Source organism: Diplotaxodon limnothrissa, linkage group LG13, assembly GCF_057381915.1.
Source record: "Diplotaxodon limnothrissa isolate DT_005_m linkage group LG13, D_limnothrissa_male_GT1.1, whole genome shotgun sequence".
In the NCBI taxonomy this organism is placed as follows: domain Eukaryota; kingdom Metazoa; phylum Chordata; class Actinopteri; order Cichliformes; family Cichlidae; genus Diplotaxodon; species Diplotaxodon limnothrissa.
The window spans coordinates 1,710,966-1,735,030 of record NC_140608.1 but is presented as its reverse complement, the minus strand read 5'-3'; the positions used below and the strand labels follow the sequence as shown (position 1 = coordinate 1,735,030).

The 24,065-nt window shown below is 40.4% G+C and overlaps 1 protein-coding gene across 2 annotated transcripts in view; it reads right to left on the bottom strand.

Annotated features, from left to right (window-relative positions):
- LOC146619656 (uncharacterized) overlaps positions 1-22,869 on the bottom strand; it is an 83,747-nt gene extending 60,878 nt beyond the window's left edge. For both annotated transcript variants that reach the window (XM_085369714.1, XM_085369715.1), the window contains exon 1: positions 22,759-22,869. In XM_085369714.1, coding sequence (XP_085225840.1) covers positions 22,759-22,869 — 111 coding nt within the window. The remainder of the gene's footprint in view (positions 1-22,758) is intronic.
- Between the last annotated feature and the right edge of the window lie 1,196 nt (positions 22,870-24,065).

Below are 24,065 nucleotides of genomic sequence, written 5' to 3'. Positions count from 1 at the left end.
ATCAAGTGAATGAGGCTCCAGTTTCACAGGCTTAGAGACTGACCTGCAACCCACTAGCAACCACCGGCTGCGAGTTGTAAGTATTGATTGATGGTTGATGGCAGTTGCTGGGAAAGTCACTAATAAAGAAAGTGAATACGCCTCTCCTCCAGCAACCATCTGTTGCTAGGGAAAAAGATGTATTCTCCTGCTGTGTGGTAATAACCTACTCGTGATCGCTTTGGGCACCAGCATAGTGCCGTGTTCATAGTTTTAAAAATTGTCAGGCTTGTCAACAAATGCTGTCAAAAGTTGCAGCTTGTGAAAAACAATTGTTATTTTAAGGGCAAACTTCTCCATATAGAGCAATCTTTCAAGTTTTAATAGTACTCAACTAGTAGTCAACGAGTATTCTCAGTCAAATAAGAAAAACTACAGGCAACCGTGGCAATCAGCTTACAACCAAAGCAATCACTAGTAGGTTTATGGTACAAGCAATTTTACCTAGCAACGGCAAGCAACTTCCAGCAAACACCACCAACCAATCAGAAAAGGTACATTTTTGGTGTTTTTATTACATCCAATCTGGCAAACAACTCTTGAGTAATGAGTAATGTGTACGAGATGCTGTTTTCATTATAGTTGCCATCTACAATCTTGATAGGATTACCTTAACTTATAGTATAGCCACAGTAGCTTTATCTGCTCTAAGCTTCAGTTTTCAGGGAGTTTTATTACATACCAAACAGCCTCTAACATGTATTTGTGAGAGGCGCTTATTTGTTTATGCATCAGCTCTCCCATGCTGCTTACTTGTTCTTTCATATGTTCTGCTCTGTATGTCTTTACCCCCTAAATGTGGAAATTATATGTTGTCAGTATAGCGGCGTTGAACTGACAAATGCAAAGTACAACCTTGCTGCGTCCTGCCTCAATCCCTCTTGTCTCTTGTCTGCACCAGCCATAACTAATTTTTTCCCTTCTCAGCTAATCCCTGTGCATCTTTTTTTTTAACTTGTTCACCTTCTATCACTCATTTCCCTGCCTCTATATCTTCCTCCATCGTCTCACTTTTGCCCTCATCCCTCCGTTTCTCTCTCTTTCTTCTGTCTTCTCATCCGTCTCCCGCCTCACCACTTCCCTCCTCTACTCCCATTTCTCTGCCGTCTTCATATCTATCTCGCTCTCTGTCAGGGGTAGAGGAGGCAGAGTATCATTTAGAGAAGATAGCTTTGGCAGACATGCTGATGCACTCGTGCACAAATACACACACTCACACACATACGCAAGTTAGCTCGGCTATCCATTGTCGTGTTTTGGTGTGCAGCTGCTAAACTAGATGTTATAAAGTGCAACTGGTGCTCTGTTTGGGGAGAGCTTGAGAGTTAGAAAGAATTGAGAAAGGATGAGGAGAAAGAGGGAAGGAAGTAGGAGAGGACGGGGGAACGGTGGATAGAAAGAGAGAGATGAGGCGGGGGAGATGGAAACAGGAATGAAACACAGGAAAAAGCGAGGCGGGGGAAAAGCAATCCTGTTGGCGCTGATAGATTTCTGGGAGAACAATGTTATCTCTGTCTCCCTCTCCACACACACACACACACACACACACACACACACACACACACACACACACACACACACACACACACACACACACACACACACACTCAAATGTGCACATCTTGTAATAGAGAGAGCTAACAAATCTTTGTGGAGAAGTACATGTATCCGCAGCCTTTATTTTACAACCAAGAAACACTCCAAAGGCGGCGCGACAGACTTACAAAGAACTCGAACCGGCCCGAAATAGAAACACAGTGGAACTCGTTGCCGCATACAAATCTGTGTTGCGTGCACGTGTGTGTGTATGTGTGTGTGTCTGTCTGTGTGTTTCTGCATGAGTGAGTGTGCGTGCTGGCTATGGATTCACAATGTTGGTTTATTTACATTCCACACTGCATGGGGGCGCGTGGTGAGGAAAGAGGTAAACCGAGGGAAGCCGGAAATAGCGGCGTTAGAAAATCTGAGACAGGTGAGATTCAAGCTGCGGCGAAAGAGTGGCAAAGAGGAAATGTTTGAGAGATATCTGATTCATTGAGATGATCATCTTGTGGTTGGAGTCACCTTTAACCGCAGTGACTTGGAGGTTAAAAGGAATTGGAAATCTATCTTTTGAACAGCAAATGCTAATCCTCTGTGGGTTTGAGTGTCTGGAGCTGACAGAGCAGCTTTGATTCACAGCAGTTACGGAACAGAAACTTCTCAGACTATTTCTGCAATATAACTGACTTCTTCACAGTTCATCTGCAAGTTTTAGAAGTGAAAGATTTTCAGTTCATTAGAACTTTTAATTACGCTGTCCTCTTGCTGAGACCTAAAATTTGGCTTGGGTATTTGGAAAAGCACGGGTTTGAGGATTGGAGGGTTGTGCTGGGCCACATACAGGAGCTGATCTCCAGTGGAAACCCGTGAAGCTCCAAGCACACTGTCTGTTTTTGTTCTGATGTTTTTGTGCTGATGTTCATGCCACATGTTGTGACCGTGTGTAACTTTACATTGTCTGCAGGGCAGAAGGGAACACATTTTGGAAATTGACTTGTTGCAGTGGTGGCGTCCTGTTACAGTACCACACTGGAGTTCAGTGAGCTCTATGGAATTAACTATTTTTTCATGAGATGATTAATTTTATACACCTGTGGCAACAAGACCTAAAACACCTGAACTCAAAGACAAAGAGGTGTGGTTTAACACTTTTGTCCATATAGTCGCAGGTTTGTCAGAGATACTTAGTGACTCTTTTTTTTTGTGATTTTTATTTTTCCTCTTGCTGATTTAATGAAATTCTCATTCCCTTTTATTTACCTTTATTTTAGGCAACAAAATATACTGTTAAAGTTTGCATTTTGGGTTACAGTATGAGCCTTTGCAACACTAACCTGGCACGTTGACGAATGTCTACTCTGGAGTGACCAACCTGTCTCACTGATGTCATAACCTGATACATCAGACTCTGTCACTAAAGGACATGTTGTGCATAAACGAGTCACGCCATCAGCTGTGACAAAACATTCTTAATTGATGGCTCGAATGAGAACAGCCTGGCTGAACACACAGACTGTTTACCTGTCTGCAATCTAAGTCAGTCCCAGTGTGACTGAACTATGCAGGTCAGATAGAAACTAAACTGTACATGTTCATGTGCAGATATCTGTTCATAGAGATTAGTGATTATATGCCACTATTTAAAGTGTTATAAGCTTGTTCTGATAAGTGTTGTCAGGTAAACAATAACTGCCATCATCGTCCAGTAATGACTGATTACTAATCCTTTTTTATGATCATTTTCATAATACATATGTGTTCTTTTTTGTGGATTTTTTTTAACAAAAAGGTATTATAGAGTTTCATTTATGCATTATAAAATCTAACTGTAAATCAATTCTTAATTATGACAGTATCTGACCATTTTGGCATTTCATCTGGCACAGTTGTAGACAGACACAACACAGACCATGTGTAATCTATTTACACTCTGTGCTGAGGCGTGCTATGTCCTATAGCATTGCATTTTGTGCAACATAATAACTTGACTTCAGCTCTCGCCAAAACCTAGAGCACCCGAGGAGTCATATGCAGGTCGAGTGAAGAGGAAGCTCTAAATTGTTCATTAAATGTGTTTGTTCATGCACTGAGACAGCAATGAGAAAGGTGAACTAAAAAGTCAAACTGGCCTGAGAAACAAACACAGTCGCACTCAATTCCTAGTTGCATACAAATGTGCAGAAGCTTTCAGCACCTGTTTATCTGAACTCCCCTCTACAAGGAGATTAATGGGTAACTGTAACCTCCAAGCAATTATTAGCTTGGGGATTTTGTCAGTTAAAATTCAGGTTAGAGTTAAGCACAAGTGGCCATTGTCATATACCTTTAGATTACCTGTTAACTGTAATTTCAGGGGTATTTATTCCATATTTCTGAAAGATTCATGTCCACCTGTTCCAGAAAAACCACTGTCCCACACACAAAAAACATAAGTAGAAATGCTCTTGAAGCAATATAGCGAAGGAGCAACAAAGCCAGCTGAGAATTCGAGGGTTCAGCTTTCATTGCTACGGTCGACCACGAGGCAGTGAACCAGAAGGCAGGAAATGGAGACACTTTTCCACAGTGCAGCACCACCAATCATGTGGCATTTTACACTTGTCACAGACGGTCACAAAGTGGCGGCTGGTGTGTGAAACATTTGCCGAGTTCAGCTTGCGAGTGTGTACACAGCGTGTGGAAGTGCAAAGCGAATGTGCTGCGTTGTGATTTTTTTTTTTTAATAAATGTGCCCTTTTGTCTGTGCGAAACTGTCAGAATTAGATTAGTTTTCCACAGCAAGCATGGCCTTTACACATATACAAACACACTCGAAGATACACATAGACAACTGGGCGCTCATTCACACACACCAAGAAGACAAAGAAGGACACACACAGACACACACGGACATTCAGGGATAGACTCTGTGTGTGAGGCCAATTCATTTTGCCACAAGTGGTCCCAGATTGGATCTGGTCAGAGTCCCATTACGCCTCACCTTGTCTGACCTTAAGCTGCCCGACCCCACCCCCCCAACACGCACACACACACTTACAACACACACACACGTATACGCACAGGCAAATGCACCCTCACGCACGCAGGTAGCATCACAAAGACACAGGTCAGGTCATCAGTGCAGACACACACAGACAGACATACCGAGAGTGTTATTGATTGTAACATTATCTAGATGGGATCATTCCTATTGATTTAGAAAGACGGGTCATTCTGATCAATGCTATCTGCTCATCTGCAGTGTCATTAGAGCAGACCCTGAGTGCCAAAATATCTGGCTATCTTCTTTTCCTCTTAGAAAAGAAGAAGAAATTACTTGTTTGATCTCAGGTATCAACAGCGGCCGATGCTGCTGACGTGCCCCAGAGCAAGGGCATCTATATGTCATCTGGGTTTATCTGTGTTTACACCCTCTGCTCTGCTACAAAGGAGCTGTACTGGACATTAGCTAACAGCTAGTAAACAGAGATAACAAGAGGAGTGGTTCATAGCACAGCTTCTGTTCTTAATGGACACTTAGAAACCTTCAACGAGTATTTTTGAAATACTCTCGTTTATGCTCGGGACTGAAAACGAAATGGAAAGGAGTAGTAGTAGTGTCCTCGCTCAAGGACGGTAGACAGGAAAAATATTATTTATACCTGGTAAATATCCTTTCTGTGCTTAGTGAAGAAAATCAGTCAATATCAGTCCTTATGCCTTCACTGAAATATGTTTTCATATATTAAAAAATATATCCTAAATACCATGTTCCATTTATTCAGACTGAGAATAATATCAAAATAATCCTTAATTATTTCAATCAGGCACCGGATGCAGCCCTTCAGTTCCTCCTCAATATAAAAGTTTACATTATCTGCAGGGCAGAAGGGGGAAATTATTATGTAGCTCCTCCCACTGTACACCAGCTTTCTTGTCATTGGCTGATCTTCACAAACAGAAGGACAGAACAACTGGTAGAAGGACCTCTGTGCTCAAAGCCAGTGCTGAGTGCAAGAGATATCTCCCCTCTATGACATCATCCAAAAAGACAAAAACAAAAAAACTGCAGAAAACAGTGTTTCATCCACATTATTACATTTGCAGCTTTAATATCATGATCAGTGGAAGTCCACTCGGTCCTTTTGTTGCTCATATTTCTGAGCTATCTTTAAGCATCATAAAGACCAGAAGGATTAGCACTGGCGGTAGATGTGGGCAGCAGAATGGCAGATGTCCCTAATGGCAACCTCCATGGTTCAAGCCCCACATCCTAATGCTGGCAGCACTAATGTTTGCAGACTGTCAGCAGAATTTTAAGTACTTAGGTTAGTATGCTTTCTGTTTCCAAAAGCCTTAAAAATGTTAAGCTGTGTTGGTTTTCTCATGTCTGAGCCAGAAGTGATGATTAACAGCCAGAAATGCGGCCCATATAGTGACCTATATTCAGTGGTGATAACACCAATTATTGGCCATGGAAAGCATCTCAAGCACATCAACATGGCCCACTAAAAGGACATCTTCCATTTCATTATCTTGTAGTGTTTCACTGGAATACAAATAAATATACATTTTCGTGAGATTAGCAAAATCAGGGGAATCACGTGTTTTAAACTCAGATGCTTTGAATGATCTTTTGGAAGGCCAGCAGCACTTAACAGACAATATCGGGATGTCTTAATTGGATGAAAGCAAAAGTAATTATGCAAAAAGCAGATGATGACCAGATAGGAAAAAATAATCAGAGGCCCCACAGTATCATTGCTTTCTTCAGTCTTTGTTTGCTTCAGTGCTTCCTACTTATTATCTTAAATGTGTTTATACCAAACGTAAAAACAGTTTCAAAAAGTTGTTAAATACAGATCATCAAATAGAGAATCTTATTACACGAAAGAAACCGCTTATCCCAAAGCACACTCCAAATAGTCTCACCATTATTAGTTTCCACAACATAAAACCACACAGCTCATACAGTGTTTGCCTGGAAAATGGTGGAGAATTAAAATGTAATCTGATTACATGTGTTCACAAAATTTTGTTGTCCACTACTACATGTAGGGAGAGTTTAAAAGAGCTGTGTTTCTGTGTGTGTTAGTCGACTCTCTGACAGACATATTTTTGTGGAGAGATGTTTTTGACAGGAGACTTCTGGAGAGGACATGATTGATATTGAGTCTCTGGCTGGGTCACGGTGACATGTGCTGTTGGTGCTGCTTTACCACATGTTTGTCAGAAAACTGGGATGATGGCTGAGGAAAAGTGTTTTTCCTCATCTATAGAAAACTCGAAGCAAATTTCCTGGAAATGGTGAAGTCTGCAAACCCTATTTGGTTTGTTTTTAAAACTTTGGATCAAAAAGAACATTTTCCATCACAGCTTGCATTCAGGGCTAAAGTTTAAATTTAGATTTTGACATATCTCAGCTGGAGTCTTCCACTGTGGCTTCCCTGGGGCAGTTATGACCAGATGTGCCCCTTTTGCCATATTTTTGCACCGCTGCTTCGCAAACTGGGCCCCAGCAGTTTCACTGAGGAGGTCAGTCCTTACATTAACCCACCTCTCCAGTGACAAATCATCCACTTAAATTTGAAACTGCATTTACATTTTTAATCCCAAAGTTTATCAGGTCTTATTACATTCACTTAAAAAATACTGTAAAAGTCAAACTTATACTATCAACGAATAACTTTGATGTTTTTGTACACTCCATAGTCTCTTCCCATCTAACCTGTTATAGCTCCCAATTTTTCCTATTCTCTATGTTTTGCTATGTTCTCTATATATAAATGTACACTTAAGAGCCACTTTATTAGGTACACATTGCTTGAGTAAAGCAAATTTAAACAGTTTGAGATGATCTAAACGTTGTGACACTGAGTATTCTCCTGCTTGAAGCAGCCATCAGAAGGTGGTCAGCAAAAATACTGAGGTAGGCTGGGAATTGAAATGATTCTCAGTTGGTGTTAAGGGGCAAAATGTGCCGAGAAAATATCCCTCACACCATTACACCACCAGCAGCAGCTTGAACTGTTGATACGAGGCTGGATGGGTCCATGCTTTCATGCTGTTTATGCCAAATCCTGAAAAACCAAAACTCATTAGACCAGGCAACATTCTTCCACTCTTATCTTGTCCACTTTTGGAGAGCCCGTGTGAACTGTAGCCTCTTCTGCATACTTCAGCTCAAATGAGTGGTTATTTGAGTTTCTGTTGCTTTCCTATCAGCTTGAAGCAATGTGGTTATTCTTCTCTCACCTCTGATATCAACAAGGCATTTTCACCCAGAGGACTGCTTTTCACTGGATATTTTCTCTTTTTCCCACCATTCTCTGTAAACCCTAGAGATAGTTGTTTGGAAAATTCCCATCAGATCAGCAGTTTCTGAAATACGCAGACTGTCCCGTCTGGCACCAACAACTGTGCCACACTCAGAGTTGCTTAAATCACCTTTCTTCCCCATTCCAATGCTTAATTTGAATTTCTGTAGGTCATCGTGACAAAAAGGCCATTGAGTGCATGTTTTAGTTTTGTGGCATGACTTCAGGGTATGGTTCACAATGATGCTTGCAATCAAATCTGCATGTTTGTACACATGTATTAATAAATGCATGTATGTTTGAATGTGCATTTTTTATGTGAAGAAGATTTAAGAAGGAAGGAAATTCAAAGGAAATCTGAATATTTGATCATAAATAAATGTAGAAATCATTAGATACAAATTTGACGACCATGAAAGGTAATAAGCTTCACACCAGTTTAAACTCCAAAGCAAAATCCTACCTAAATAATCCTACTTAAGTAATTGTCTAAAAGCTTAAACATCCAAATATGCTTAAGACAGCAAAGCACAAGTATTCCTTATGCAGATTCCTATTCACTACATGATTAAATCATAGTATTGATTCATGAATGTGCACATCTCTTTGATGTTATAGCTGGAGATCATTTTACTTTGGTGGGTGTTATACATACTAAAAAAAAGCATAATTTATTAGGACATTTATATTTTAAAATGGTAAATATGTGAACTGGGGTTGATGCCACCAAATAACCCCCACCCCCTGGGCGCATTTAGTGACACATTAACACACACATGCGCTTCTGTAACGATAAATACTTAAAGTCAGTAATTAAATGTTAAAAGATCTTCTAAAATGCTTTAAATGTTTCATTCACTCATGTATTTGCAGTTTCAGTGGTACAACCAGACATCACTGCAGTGATTTCCACTTGATTATCAGTTTTTACTAACTTAGCCCGGCATCACTCCCTGACCTCCAGGTGTCTTTAGTCTGAAACGTTCCCTTGAGTATCGACAAAAATGTTTCAGGATTTATCTCATCTTCCTGCGGCTGCGAGGACACGAGGTTCACACAATGACAGGAGTGAATACCCTCTCTGTTCACGCACACAGTCTCGCTCTATCTCTCTCCCCATCTCATACACACACATTGTAGAGTCGCCTCCAGTCAAGCGTGTCTTATTGGCCTTCTGTTTGACTTCCTACTCGGCTCGGTGTGTGCGTGAGTCTGTGTGGCGGTGTGAGCGATCCAGATGGAGATGGGTTTATAATCACGGGACAGTTGTTGTTTTTATTATTATTTTATCGTTGTTTTTACTGCTCACTAAACTAAGGGAGAAGAGCGCAGAGGAGAGGAGAGGAGGCGGAGAACTGAATGCAGGAAAGGATGAATAGAAAGCAGGATTTTAAAAAAAGCAAAGGAAATAAAATGAGAGAAAAGGAGAATAAACAGGAAAAGATGATGAGAGGAGGAAGGGATATGGAGGAGAGATTGCAGGAGAAGTGATGGAAGAAGGAGAATCTGAAGGAGAAGAGGGTAGGGAAATAAAGGATGGCAGAGAAGAAAGGAAAACAAGGAGTGTAAAGGTAACAATGGGAGAGGCAGAGAGGAAGCAGGTGAAAGAGAGAAAAGGCAGATAAGAGAAGCGGCATATTATGATGAAAGGTGAGCAGAGAGGAGAAACAGATCAGTTGAAAGCAAGGTTGGAAATGCTTCATCGGAGAGGAGAGGAACAGGTAGAACAAGCTTAAACATGGGTAAATATAAGGAGTAAAAAGATGAGCAGAAGGCAAATTTGCAAAGATTGGGTTTAAACAAGAGAACAAAAAGTGCTGAGGAGTGAGAAAAGAAAAAGGAGTAAAAGAAGAACAAAATGAGGGAGAAGTGGGTGGAGATTGATGTAGTGGAGAAATGAAAAGCAGAGTTGAGGAGGAAATGAGAAAAAAGGGTGTAAGATTAGTACATAAGTATAAATGACGGAGGGAGGACACAGATAAGAGGGTGACAAAACCCAAAAAGCCCTGTTAAAACCAAGAGAAAAGTAAAGCGAAAGAGAAGAGAGCAAGCAAAGTGCAGAGACATGCAGGAAAAACAAGAGAGAGCAGAGAAGCATCAAAGGTGAGGGCAGAAGCAGCTGAGGAAAAACCAGCCGCCAGGTTACAAACAAGGGAGGGAAAAAAGAGAGAATGTGGAAGAGCAAAGGATGAGTCCAAGTTAAGAAGAGGAGGAAGAAATGGTAGCATAAATAGTACATTCCTATCCCATTCAACTAAAGTGGTGCTTGAATCTAAAGGTGTACTCACACTAGGGTTGGTTGCCTCGTACCCAAACACGACTATCGCCACTCCCTCACTGGCCCTCACAGACACTGTAATTAATGTTCCAGGCTCGAATTTGCTTCAGTGGTCACTCCCTATATTTTACTTTATCCCTTTTCTCCCAGTTTCCATATCTTCATTACTCTTTAACTCACATAGAGGGATGCTTGTTGTTAAGGTTCATGATTTTATGGATTTTGTGCCTTAATTGGGGCCATTTTTGGACCTGTGTGTGATTTATAGATCTACTATTTAATCAACACACCAATTTTCAGCTGAGCTTCATGAATGCAGCTGAGGGAGTCGCCCAGGTCCACCCTAACTATGCCCCCGCTTCTCTTATTTATTCTGATTGGTTGCTGAACACTGGTTGTGTGAATATAATCCTGGAGAAGGTGGAGAATGGTGGAGAGCAACTTGCCTCCTCCCTAATTTTCTTCAAAAACATCTTTATCCTTTGGTTGTTTTTACAGCTTTGTTTATTAAGTATACGTTGAGTTGGGAGTTACCAGCACGTCCTGAGACAAGCCAAAGCCATAGCATGGCTGGTTTGTTGTTTCCTTCCTCGTTGGTTAGTTTAACCCAGGGTTCCCATCTCTTTCTATTTCCATTTGTTCTTTGTAAGTATTATACATCATTAAAAGCTTGTTGAAGAACAGCAGCATTGTTGTATCTGGTACGTTTTGTTTCTTTCAGCCATGAATTTCGGAGCTGTAACACAAACTAACTGGACTTTGGGGTTCAAACGTGCTTGGACACAATACAGATCACCAAGCATGAGTACATCTTTATCTTTGTCTTCATACGACATACCGTCACTGGAATGTTTTGGGGGGCAACCCAAAGAAGAAACTCTTTCTGGAGTAGCACCAATGACTGAGTTTATTAGCGGAATTTCAAATTTACCAGTAAGTCCTATGAATTTGTTTACTTCCACGCCTCTGCCTGCCTTCAAATAAACAACTTGTCCTTGGAGAGTCCACACCTCTGGGACTTGGTCACTTTTTTACTGAAGTTTCTGTAAAATTTTTAATTTGTGCACATGATATGCGGGCAAAATGTTAAAAATCAACAAGGAGTCCTACAGCAATGAGTACTGTTAAGGTGGCTACTTGCAGTTTTAGGGCATGTGCATATTTTGAAGAATGACTGAAGGATTTATGCATGAGTTCAGAGGAAAAGTGTTTTTGAAACAAGAGGAGAAAATGAGAGGAAACATGAAGAAAGGGAGAGAAAAAACAACACGAGTGAAGACAAAAAAATATGAGTGTGCAAATGTTTTTTCAGACTAGGGGAACGGACTGAAAGATGAGAAGAGACAAGCGAAAGAAGTGAAAAGCAGGACGTGCAAACTTCTCATAGCAACCAAACATTACCTCATTTCAGCGTTTCTTTCTTACTTTTCTCCATCTGCTTTCATTTCCTCTGTCACTTTATCTCTCTCTCTCCGTCCCTCCCACGACATTTGCAGGGTTCATCCAAGTCGCGTTGACGCCCACTCACCTCCAACATGCTACCTCAGTTTCCATGGTAATCGAGTAACGGCCATGCTACATAAATATATACTTTAACATTCAGCACTCCACAACTCATTAAGAACATCTTCAGATGAAAAATTAATCTCTCAGGGTGTTTTTCTTCTTAAAGGGCCACATCGGCTAAATTAAAAGCACTGACAGCACAAAAACCTGTAAGGTCAATGGAAAGGAATGTGACCGGGTCAAGTCATGCAGAATGAACTTGCCGTCTTCCGCAGAAGCATTTAATGAAGGCGGAGAATAAAGTTCAGCAATACAGGTTGACACGTGAAGCAATCCTCTTCTCTGAAATTCACCCTGATAACAGTTATGTGAAAATAAGCCTTTCACGTGTAATTAATATATCACAAACATCGCAGACGGCAGATCAAGCTCTGCAGGCCCCCCGCTGATTATTCCTACACATGATGTTCCTCGTGCTACATGAGCTTTGCCAGGCACCTCTTTTGAGGAAGCCACTCTAATGCCGACATTTCACGTAAATCGTGAAGTGTTGGCAAATTATTATTTCCACTTTTGTGTTTTACAAACCTAGCCTTGAGTGTCCAAACCACAAACAAGCAAGTGCATGCTCTTCAAGCAAATCAGAAAGCCCTTTGAGGTACATTCAATTTTAACCCAAGTACCACAAAACAAGTAACTCCAACCTCTTAGGCTGGCAACACAGAGAAATGAAACAGTGCAGGCTGCTCTCTCTAAATCACAGCTACCACTAATGACAAATTGGCAGCCTTTCTGAGCCAGCTGCTGCAGTAAGCTGGAGTGTGGTTGGGGCACAGGAAAAGGGCACCGGTCAAATCAGGGATGGTGGAAGGTAGAAGTGTGAAGCACTTAAGAATTGGAGGGTGGGATAAGGTTCAAAAGTAGACACCAATCAGGTGCGTGGGTCTACACATGGTAATCGGTATACAACAAATTTAAACCAAAACCAAGGGGAAGGAGTGCAGCAACCCTGGGCTACAAAACACATCTATACTACTTCTCTTCTCTTCAAACTGAAACTTGAAACTGAACCGATCCTTTTCATCTATGACCTGTTTCAAGTCATCTGAATTTTGCTTTGAGCCGGAGTGACCATACCCTAGCACACATTTTGATATTAAAAAACTGTCGATTGAGCTTCTTTTCTCTACACCTAGTGCTAATAAAAAAACAAAAAGTAAAATGCAAATTAGAAGTTGTGTTGTGAAAAACTCTGAAGTGTCATCTTACTGGACTTTCTAGCAAGACTGTATACAAGAATTGCTTTATACTATCCCTTTGCTGACGAGAACTAAATAAAAGCAATTATTCTTGGCTGAGAACAATAAGAGACATGAAAATTAATCCATGATGGGGGAGGCTCAAACTAGTGACATTAGGGGGTGTAGGTGATGGCTGTGACAGTACAGGCAACAATAAGAGCAGCAGTGTGTTTAAATTAAACGGGTAACAGCTGGTAATAGTCATCTGGGTAGATGGGAGGACTTTGGGTGGCAACCACTTTGTAGTCCAGTATAATGGTACAAATGCACGCAAGGATAAATGTATAGTAGTGTTTGCAGAATCTGAGATCTATAATAATCAATAAATAGAAATATGATCCACAACTAGCAGCTATCAGAGAGACCCCCTCTCCAGACCCACATCTCTTCCACTACCTCTAAAATCTTAGTGGATTTCTCCAGATGTTTCCCTTTGTCTTTCTACAAAGCATGCTCCTGCAGATTGTGCTCTTCATTCATTCATAGTTCAGTGGGAACCTACTTTAATTACAGTGTGCGGATGGAACAACACCATATATGCATGAATCTCTGCAGTTGGCTACATGTAGAGAGGCTCCAGCTTTATTTGAAGGGAAGGATTTAATGGGGATGAGATTAGATTCACCAACATTTCATAGAACATTTCAAAGTTTGTGGACTTTGCAAATCATGTCTTTCCAAAGTTGATCTGTCACAGAGTGTCTTGGATTGTAAGCTAAAACATATTAAAACCAAAAGATGGAAAACTAACAACAAAATGTTTTAAGAAAATAGAAGAAAATAGAAACTTCTTTCACTTTTTTGTGTTTTTTCTATGTGCACTACCATCAAAGTTGGATCATCTTTATACAATAAGGATGCTGCAATCACAGGTGTTGCTGCTTCTTAAGAGATGCACATTTACGCACCCCAAGCATGGATTTCCACTTTGTGTGAAACGCTGCATTTTATTTTTAGCAGGAGGAAGACAACTTGCTCTGCAACAGTGCACTTGTTGTGCTTTAGTACATTGTGTAATCAGAATCAGAATCAGAATACTTTATTGATCCCTGGGGGAAATTATTTTTTTGTTACAGTGCTCCATTATAAACCAACATTAACAAGACAGACAATACGCTAACTAAGAATAACTACCCTTTAGTGGTTTTTCATTGCAAAACACTCACCTGTTTTTACTTAATCAAAAAATTTACAGCATGTAATTCTTGGCAAAACTGTAAACTCAAAATTTCGCTCCTACTTTACACACACCTGATCAATAAAAGCCACTAATAATTGCTTATTTCTCTCTTGAGAAACTAGTGGTTCAAAGCTGCATTTTTATCAATTTTTCATTTTTTCCAACTTGTGTCTTTTTAATAAGACAAATTCCTTTAGTTAATTCAATGTCGTAATCAGAAGATGTAATTCAAAATTGAGAAATGCAAGGTCTGCGTCTTTTTTTTAGCACCTGTGAAGCCTGCATTGACTGAGTCTGCTTTTGCTTCTGAAATACCAGCCACGTGTCTGAGAAATTATATTCATACAGACTGCAATCTCACAATGTGAAATGTTCTGTTAAATGGTGAAATTTGCTTATTTAAATTTCTGCACAGCCTATCGCTCATACACCGTTCAGATCAAATGAGTGTGTGCATGTAAACACGAAGGTGTATGAAAACCATATCACATGTCAGCACTTGGGAAATCTTCAGTTGGAACGATTTCAATCAAAATGAAAAAACTGCGCACATGGAAACCGCTGGCAGCGATGCAGTTCATACATGTGATGCATCATTCATTCATTCAAAAAGAATCTAATTGTTGCCTCTGAACATAATCCAGCCCAAATGTGAAAAGAATTTAGTTACACGGGAATGCAATTTCAAGACGACAGACTGCATCTAAGGCAAAACAAAAAAGCTGGCATGTAAATTTTAACAGAAGCAGACAGAAACAAAGTTTCATCCTGAGGAGGAGTTGAAATAATTATTAGATACTTTAGCTGAGCAGGAATCAGCTTGGAAACTTCTTGATGTCCCACATGCACAAAAAAGCAGCAACTTGTTGGTTCAGGCAAGTAGTCAGTAGTGCACACACATACTTGTACATACACTGCACTGTCACATAAACCCACTCATGCATGTAGAGCAAAAATACGTTCTCTCTCACACACACACACACACACACACACACACACACACACACACACACACACACACACACTTGCACTCTATCTCTCCCTTTGGAGCAGATGGCTCCACAGTCATAGCTGATGTTTCACACATCAATGAAGCACACCATGTACTCACAACTACCGAATACACAAACTCACTCCATCACACACACTCATGCCATGCAAGTCACAACAGCTGAACGCACTCACACAGATCATGCTTGCACACGCAGACACATGTAACCCTTTGAAACCCAGATGAACTTGGAACGGTTAAACACACACATGCACGGACGCAGTCACACACACACACTCACACACGCACAAATCATGCACGCAGTGTCCTCCTCTGTGATAATTTATGGAGCGTGGAGCCACGTTGTTGGAGAATTAGCTCAAATCTTATAGCGCGCACACACAAAACACACAGGTTTAAAGCGTTAACAGCTGAGAGGCAGTGGGTTATGGCGTAGTATTGTCCTGGGTGTTGTTAGGCCTGATGTGAAATAGCCGATAGCACCAAATGAGTATACTGCTCAATAACCCAGCGGCTCAAGGACATTATTGCTTTTATAAGATAGTCTGCAGCACCTGTGGTTTTAACTGAAAACACTCGGCACTAAATGCAGACTTCTGATGAAGAAAATAAAACAGTCCAGAGTTAAGGAGCTATGCTGCTGGAGCTCCGGGGCAAAACGCTGTCACATCCTCAGCGGCAACTTCGGACAAAACAAATAAACAAAGACTCAAAAGGAAGTTCATGTCAACCTTTTTGCCAAGTGGGGTGCAGAAAAGAAGCGTTACTTAACTTCCGGGAATCAATGTTTCTATAGCAACATAACGCCGGCCTCACTGATATTGGGAAAGGTGTGAAAAATTCCCCGACAGCTGGGCAATCATAAATTAATGTCACCGTGGTGTCGTTGTCATGCCAGCAAAAGCACACATTTAAAACACAAGCAGACACACGCGTGATGAAGGACAGAAAATCGATATGCATGTACACCTGTTGAATGATTTCAAATGTTGCTTTAGGACCTTCATGGACAGCATGAATAGTAACACAGAGCGAAACACAGGCGACAGGCCCAAATATCTTTGGCACCTTAAAGCAATTAAGGTACAGAAAAACATTTGATTCAAGGTGTTAGAGTGATTTGTTTTCCTTTGAAGAGGAGCGAAGTGGGTGATATCAGCATGCAGTGTGAGATGTGTTTTCTCTCTGCAGCAGGGAAACGCTCACCTGTCGGACACAAAGGTGTCAAACATCTGAGGAAATAAGACTAAAATGCTCTTTATTATAAGCATTACGCAAGGTCTGAATTTTGCATAATAGTTTCAGGTGTTTCTTACATGATAGATGCCTGTAATCAAGGTACTTTTATGCAATAAAGTTAGATGCCTGATATGCCTATGATCATTTTTTAGGGCTTTGGAACATTTTACCACAGTTTCAAAATATTTTTAAATACTCGTTTGACTTGAGAAAATAATCTCACCAAAAGGTCAAATGTGATTAAAAGCTCCAGATGGACCTCATAGTGAGATTGTTTTCATAGCGGCTGTTTCCATGCGCAGCATTGAACTTTGAACCTCAATTTTGAGCCAGCATGGGCACGATGTCCTGAAAGAGGTTGGAAAAAATTAAATTAAAGTCTTGCATTTTCATGACATCTGAGAAAGTCCATCTGCTGGCGATAATGATTGAAAAAACAGGAAGAGAGGGATGCTGCTATAGCTCACCTTGTTCAGCAGGCGACCCATGTTCCACCTTGCCGTATGGTGTCCTGAATTTGAGTGCTCTTTAAACCATTTCAGACATGTTGATCCTTTGGAGTCTTTCTCTCTCTACTGTCCTCATGAATAAAAGCTTAACATGCCCAAAAAATAATAAAACATTTCAAAAAGAAGTTGCTGATCGGGGTGGATAAAAATGCATGCTGGTAATGTAGCATGGATAAAATAAAAACATGGTATAGTCAGCCTGGAGGTACAGAGCTAGGCTAGCTGTTTCGCTCCTAAGCTATGCTAACATGCTAATATATGCTAATATTTACTGGACAGATCCTCTCATCTCAACCTTTATCCAAAATGTTACTCGCTAGCCAGTTCTCAAGAAAGAGGTGTGGCAAGGCAAAAGAAGGAAGCCATTGTAGGGCTGGATTCAAACTTTTTTTAAACAATGGGAGATAAGTCTTGATCTGTACTCTCATTCAAGATGTATGCTCCTACATCTCTGTAGCTCTCTGGCAACGCAAGGAGATACACTATGTAAATTAAACCTATACAGAAGCTACGGAAACACACTCGCATGTTGCCATGGTGTCTTTGTAGTTGCCCAGTGGCAATAACACTAGCATGCTGCTTAGTTGAAAAGTTGGCTTGAACAGAAATAAAAACGACCACAGAGTTTAACATTAAGAGGAAGAAGCACAAAAAAACATCAAAGATCAAAAAACCCTCTGAGAAGCACTCACATCTCTACAAAACATTCTTTATGGCCTCCATCTTCTCTTTAAGCTGACGGATCAACAACTGCACAAACATAAAGTAGACAACATCGCTGCTTGTTTGATATATTTCTGACACTTCTCTCTGGTGACAGTACACAGCTACAACATCTATATGTGGGTTTACAAAGGTCTGTGTTGCACCTAAAGACTACCAATGCACTACCACGCCATGCCCATTTTTCCCCACCAGACGTGAGGACACCTACTCTACTGGGCATTTTAGCAGATGCTAATATGTGTCTGTCTGCCTGTGGACAGATGTCTTCACCACAGTAGCAACTCAGCCATGCAAAATGCACTCTTAAAACTTTACAGGTGTGTAGCTGTCATCAGATTGTGTCCAAAGATGGGTGATAACTGGATAACTGTACTGTAATGTAATGTAATTGATATGACCAACACTGAGAAAAGGTTATGTTGAGTAATTCAAACTGTTTAAGGTAACTTTTTGATCATGCTTTACAAAAAAAATGCTAAAAATATTGTTTGCTAAACGAGGAGTCAAGTTGAGTCATTTGAGTTGAAGGAAAGTCATCCATCCTACTGATCCCAACACTATTTTGGCGTCAGACTCTGCTGCCTATTTCTGCCCATGTCTCTCTCATGCAATTCTTTTGTGCTGGCGCAAACATATCGCTCTCATTTTCTGTGCACAGGCCATGTTATTTGAATTTTTAAAACCTCATCATTTCATGCAATTTCATCAGACCTGGCTGTGCTAAAGAACTTGAGGATAAAATTAGCTTGGGTATATGAGGATCCAAGGTGACTGGTGATAGTCATGTGTGGTTGTTTGCCAATTAAAACTCTTGATATAGCTTTCTATTCCTGGATTACGTGACGAACAGAGTTGAATACGTGCCTCTGAAATGCCACCGTTTGCTTGTGTGGGTATTAGTATTTAGTATTTATTTATTTATTGTCATTGTCAAGAACAATGAAATTGCGTTTGGGGCTTCCATACAACCCAAAAAAAAGAAGAAAATAATAAATACCCCTTAAAATCCAAGTGTACATATTTAACCCAGTGTGACTCCAATGCAATAAGACAATCCTTAGCAATAATGTTCGTAGAAATTCAGACAAAGACCTGAGAAACATGACAAAATACAACAATGCAACCCATTCAATATTATTGTACTGTGAGATATGATATCAGATATGATAGTTATCTATTTAAGAAAGAGGGGGGGGGGGGGCAGGAGGGGGAAGAGAATAAAGATATGATGCACCAATGCAGACCAGTTCATTGCTATTAAGAAGTTGGATATGGTAATTAAAGAACATTTTATTTATGGTACTCTGTTAGCAGTGGAAAGTTTACCTTATGTTTTCTTAGTTGGATATCATTTAACAAGTCTGAAAGCTCTAACTTGTTGAAGGTGCTATAACAGCTTCATTAGTTTGTCATCTATTTAATGAAGCACAATAATTAATGTGTTAGAAGTAAGTGATCATCTTTTTTTCTTTGCTTTTTATGACAGTCTTTAATGAGAAATGTGGCTTCAGTGATGAAGTTAGTTAGAAAAGAGTTGGAAATAGGCCCTGTCAAGAAGATAACTTAACAATATATATATAAGAATATATATATATAAATAAATATATGAACTTCATTTCAACATGATTAAACATTAAAACCGCTGACAGCTGAAGTGAATAAAATTGATCATCTCATTACAACACAATCTTCTCCTGGGAAACCCTTAGTCCTGACATTCATGTGGCACATACCACCCAGCTAAGCATTTTTTCAGACCAGGCATGCCCCCCCATCTCCCCACTGTGAACAGATATTACAGTGTATGTTCAACTGTAGTACATTTCATCCTTTGTCCTGTTCTATCCAAATATTCAACACATTTCACCAAAAATGCACAGCTCAAACAGAACTCCTGCATTACTGATTAAGAGATAGTATGACAACTGAAGTGAAAGTTAGTTTCTTTAATAGTTAGTGGACTGAAAGAAGTACACCAATATAGAACCAAAAGTTAGGAAAATAACATTCAAAGGAAACAGAATATATTTCTCCATCACATGACTTATGCCACTTCGATAACCTGCACAGTATCTGTTTATTTTTAAGATAGATATATCCAGATTTCAAACTGCTTCTCAGTACAGTGTAGTAATATTTTTAAAATAAACATCCTATTTCTATAAACTGTGCTGCCAGACTATGGGTTTAGAGCCCAGAGTTTTTGTCTGCATGGAGGATCCAAATGAAAAAAACAGCAGACAAACTTTGATGTCAATCTGTTTGAGACTTAATTTGAAGTTCCTAAAAATTGGTCTATTTAGCATGAGCCAGAAATAAAACCCAAACCTAACCCTAACCTTAGATGGATCACCAGAGACCCCCTGGACGTAAAGAGGTTAATAGGGAAGGTTCTGGGTCTGTGAAGGTTCTCAGTCATCCAGGTTAATAGGGACTAAAGTCACAGCAGCTATTTTTTAATGAGTAGTAAGAGGTTAAGCAAAGGTTAGTTGCTTAATTCGTTTAATGTATTATTTGTCTTTTACTCTACTATATATTGTAAGATAAAGACACTACAATATTAGAAGGGGAACCATAAAACTATGACGAGCCCTTATGGGCAACAACTTAGAAATAGTGAGGAGGAAGAACTCACTTTCAAACAGGAAGAGCCCAGGCGCAGGGAGGAGTGGCTGCAATAGCGCAAATGATTGGATTATGAGGGGAAACTGGAGATAAAGACAGCACGGAGAGACCACAAACAACAAACTAAACGTCATGTTTGCTGGATGATCTTTTTGTTGGATTTCACCGAACATCAACAGTGAGTCAAGGTTCAGACGATACTTAATTAACAACAACACATACGCAGCATTTAACAGAGATAACATTTCTCTCTTCCTTTGTTCTGTTCCTCTGTTTCCTGGCCAATTTCCTGGATGAGCCTATCCAGTGAACCCACAGAGATCCAGCAAGCCAATGAACAAGTATTCTTAAGAGTAATACTATATTGCAGTCATTGATTTTCCACTTTCACTCACTATTCAGACCTAAAAAACAACATTAGTATCTCCTAACCATGACCATAATTATCCTTGAAGTCAGTCAAGTGTTTATTATCGTCACCGTATCATCAAAAATCCCCTTACTTTGAAAACCTGTGATCTTTTTCTAGCCTAACCAGACCTCAGTCACAGCAGGGTGAAATCACAAGACACAGTCGCAGTTTTTTTAGGACACTAAGAAATAACTTGTCGAGTTCTTAAGAAACACTGACAGATTCAGCAAGCAGAAATCCCCAAAAGATAAACACGCAGGCTTTGTTTTTCCTGTTGTTTTTTCCTCACTCTGTTTTTAGGAAATTTGGAAGATATAGCATTGCTGATAAAAGTGTTTGATAAGAAATCACTTCTTTATATCACTCTAGTTAATATAGAGCGTAAACACACACAAAAAAGGGTGGTTGGGGGGGTGTTTGGAGGCGATGGTACAAAAATTTAATTAAGGGCTTTAATATTAATGCTTCATTACATGCTGGTGCAGTGTGCATGGACTTAAATCCACTTTAATTTTAACAACTTAGGCTGTGCATTGTTGCTTTTTTATTAAAAACACAATAACACAATCCACAGTGCTTTGGCTGCACAGTGCTCCACCGCTGCTGTGGGCTCTGTTGTGCTCTCTAGTTAATTGCACGCTAAGTCAAATGCATTGTTGATTTTCTGTTGTCCAGCCGGGCTCTCCTGAAGACTTATAACCCTATCATTTCACCATGACAAGCCATCGTCATTTATGATCAATGGCTGTTATTAAAAGTATTGACACAGGTGAAATATGATCTAACAGTCCTATCACATGATAGAGATGGAGTAGAGATTTAAAATGACTTCTTTATCAGCAGAACGCTGGCATTTAATTGATTTGTAATGGCCAATGCACAGCTCCCATCAGCGCTTTTGCTGATAGAACATAAAATCAGCCATGTTTTGCCATGCCAGGGTTAAGCGTGAAACTTTTGATTGATTTAAAATGACAGACTAATTTTATTTCTTCTAAACCTTGCAGCAAGTGTTTTATGCCTAATGAGCTTACTGTAGTTCTGCCCTTACACAACCTCTTGACGTCTCATGTGATGTGTCTCTTTGAAGCCTGTTGGAATCTTTGGTGCATCTCTACAAGGACTCTCAGTAATTATGTTTGCCTGCAACAGTCAGTACGAATGAAGTACAAGGTTTAGTCTGAGTTAAGAGAACCAAAAAAAAAGTCAAGACGCGTGTGACTCATCTGGTCGGGTCGAAGCATCCCACACAGTTTCATGACACCACAGTCGTTCTGAATAACTAATTTTCATTCAGGTTTTAATAAAATGCAGCGAGGGGGTTTTAATTTGTCTCTAAATGTTATCTGACTTTATTTTTAGATTCTCCCCACTTCATTAACATAAGGAGGCTTGTGATAAGAAGATAAAGGTGAAATTTACACTACAAGATGTGCAGAAAACTGCGTGAAAATGATCCAAGTGCATGTGTTTGAAACAGAGTGCTGTTGTAAAAGCGCTGAAGTGGCGTGTCAAACTAAGGATAAATGCAAATGTAAAGAGAGAACACCTACCTGACTTTTTAACTGAACTCAATCAGTAAACACTTGAAAGGTTAAAAGGGAAAAAAAATCTAATCCTGGGCATGTTTAAGCACGGACTCTGAGCCAGAGAAGCTCTTAGTGCAACAGACGGGGACCCGCACCAGCCTCCCCACCCCCATCTGGATCTTTCTGCCTCCAATACCGAGTCAATTAACCTAATGGAAGTGGCAATTAATTAACTCTACAAACACTATGATTAAGGAGCTGACAATCAAGTGAGTGGGAGTGGTTTAACTAATGATAATTTAGAGGTAATGATTTCCTGGACGTGTTTGTTGCAGGAAAGTTAAAACACTAATAGCTACACATCTGAACTCTGGATTAAACTGGATTTATGCCAATTAAATGTAGACAGAATCTAACTAACCTCCCGCCACCAAAAAGCCTCGAGTTCAAATACCAGAAAGACTCCAATAGTCTGGACGTCAAACACAGTTACACTTATGTGACCTTTTTCCCTTCTTTTCTGCAAACTCTGCATCTATAAAAGAAGTAACTGTTTGGTCTTACCGTGTTTCTTTGGCCATTGGTTCCTATTGGTCCTCTGAACACCCCCTTGATGCTCCTCAGCTGTCCGTCACGCAGGTGGGTGGAACTGATCACAATGTAGTAGCACGCCATTGGATATACTTCTCTTTCATGCAGTTAAATATCTATCTATAACTCTCTTGATCTATCTGGACTTTGCCAAAAAACCCTTGAAAACTCCTTCTTCTCCTTCTTCTGATGTTGTACTACTCAACTCTCTCCTCACTTCATCTCCCCTCCTAGGTTTTATCAAGAAGAGGAGGGACAGAGGAAATAAAAAAAAGAAAGGATGAGCGCAGTTTCCCTTCCCTCTGCTGCTCTGATTTATTCTCTCTCTTCTCTAAGTTTTTGCCAGTGACTCTTTAACTCTGCGTTCTCCTGCTCATTTCCCCTCAGCTTCTGTCTCTTCTTAAATATTTCACCCTCTGCTCCCCTTTCTTTCCACTCTTATCCTCCTGTCCTTCTCTAAATGTTTTTTTAATTCTTCTCCCTTTCTTTTCTAAATTTGCCTTCCGCTAGATGCCCCTGTCTCCTCTTAAATATTTCTCTTTAAGTCTCCTTCTCTCCAGATGTTTTGCTCAAATCTTTCATTAATCAATCTTTCCTGTCATTGACTCCCTCTCTCGCTCTCTCTCTCTCTCTCTTTTTCTCGCTGAGTCTAAATTTCTTCCCGAAATCTCAGCCGCTTATTGATCAGTCTTGCAGTTCCTTTAACTATCTCCCGTCCGTTCTCCTCACTCCACAATCTCTCTAGCCCCTTTTGTTTTCCCTCCCTCTTTGTCTCTGTATCTCTGTAAGTGGCTGGGAGGGATACTTTTTCCCCCTCCTGTTACTATCTCAGCATCTCCTCTGTCTCTGTCTTTGCCCCTCTTTTTGCTCTCTGCCTCCTTGTTAGTGTGGAGAAGAAGTACTCAGTCTTCTCCTCCCTCTCTTTCTCTTTCTGTCAGAGCAAGCGTGCAGCTTCCTCTCAGATGCTCCTCTCCTCTGCTGCGCTGCATGTGTTCACTCTCCTCCCTCCCTCTATCTCCCTCTCTCCGCTGATCTCTTGCTCTGTGGCCAGCAGAGTGGTTTGCTCCTCAGTTACCCGCGGTTACCATCTGCCCTTTTAACACATGGAGTGCTGACGCTTGCTCTCTACTCCCTCCCTCCCCATTTCTCTCCCTCCCTCCCTCCCTCCCTCTCTCTCTCTCTCTCTCTCTCTCTCTCTCTCTCTCTCTCTCTCTCTGCCTCTCCTTTTGCTGTCTTTCTTCTCTCTTTAATCATCTCCTTCTCTCCCTCCTTCTCACGCT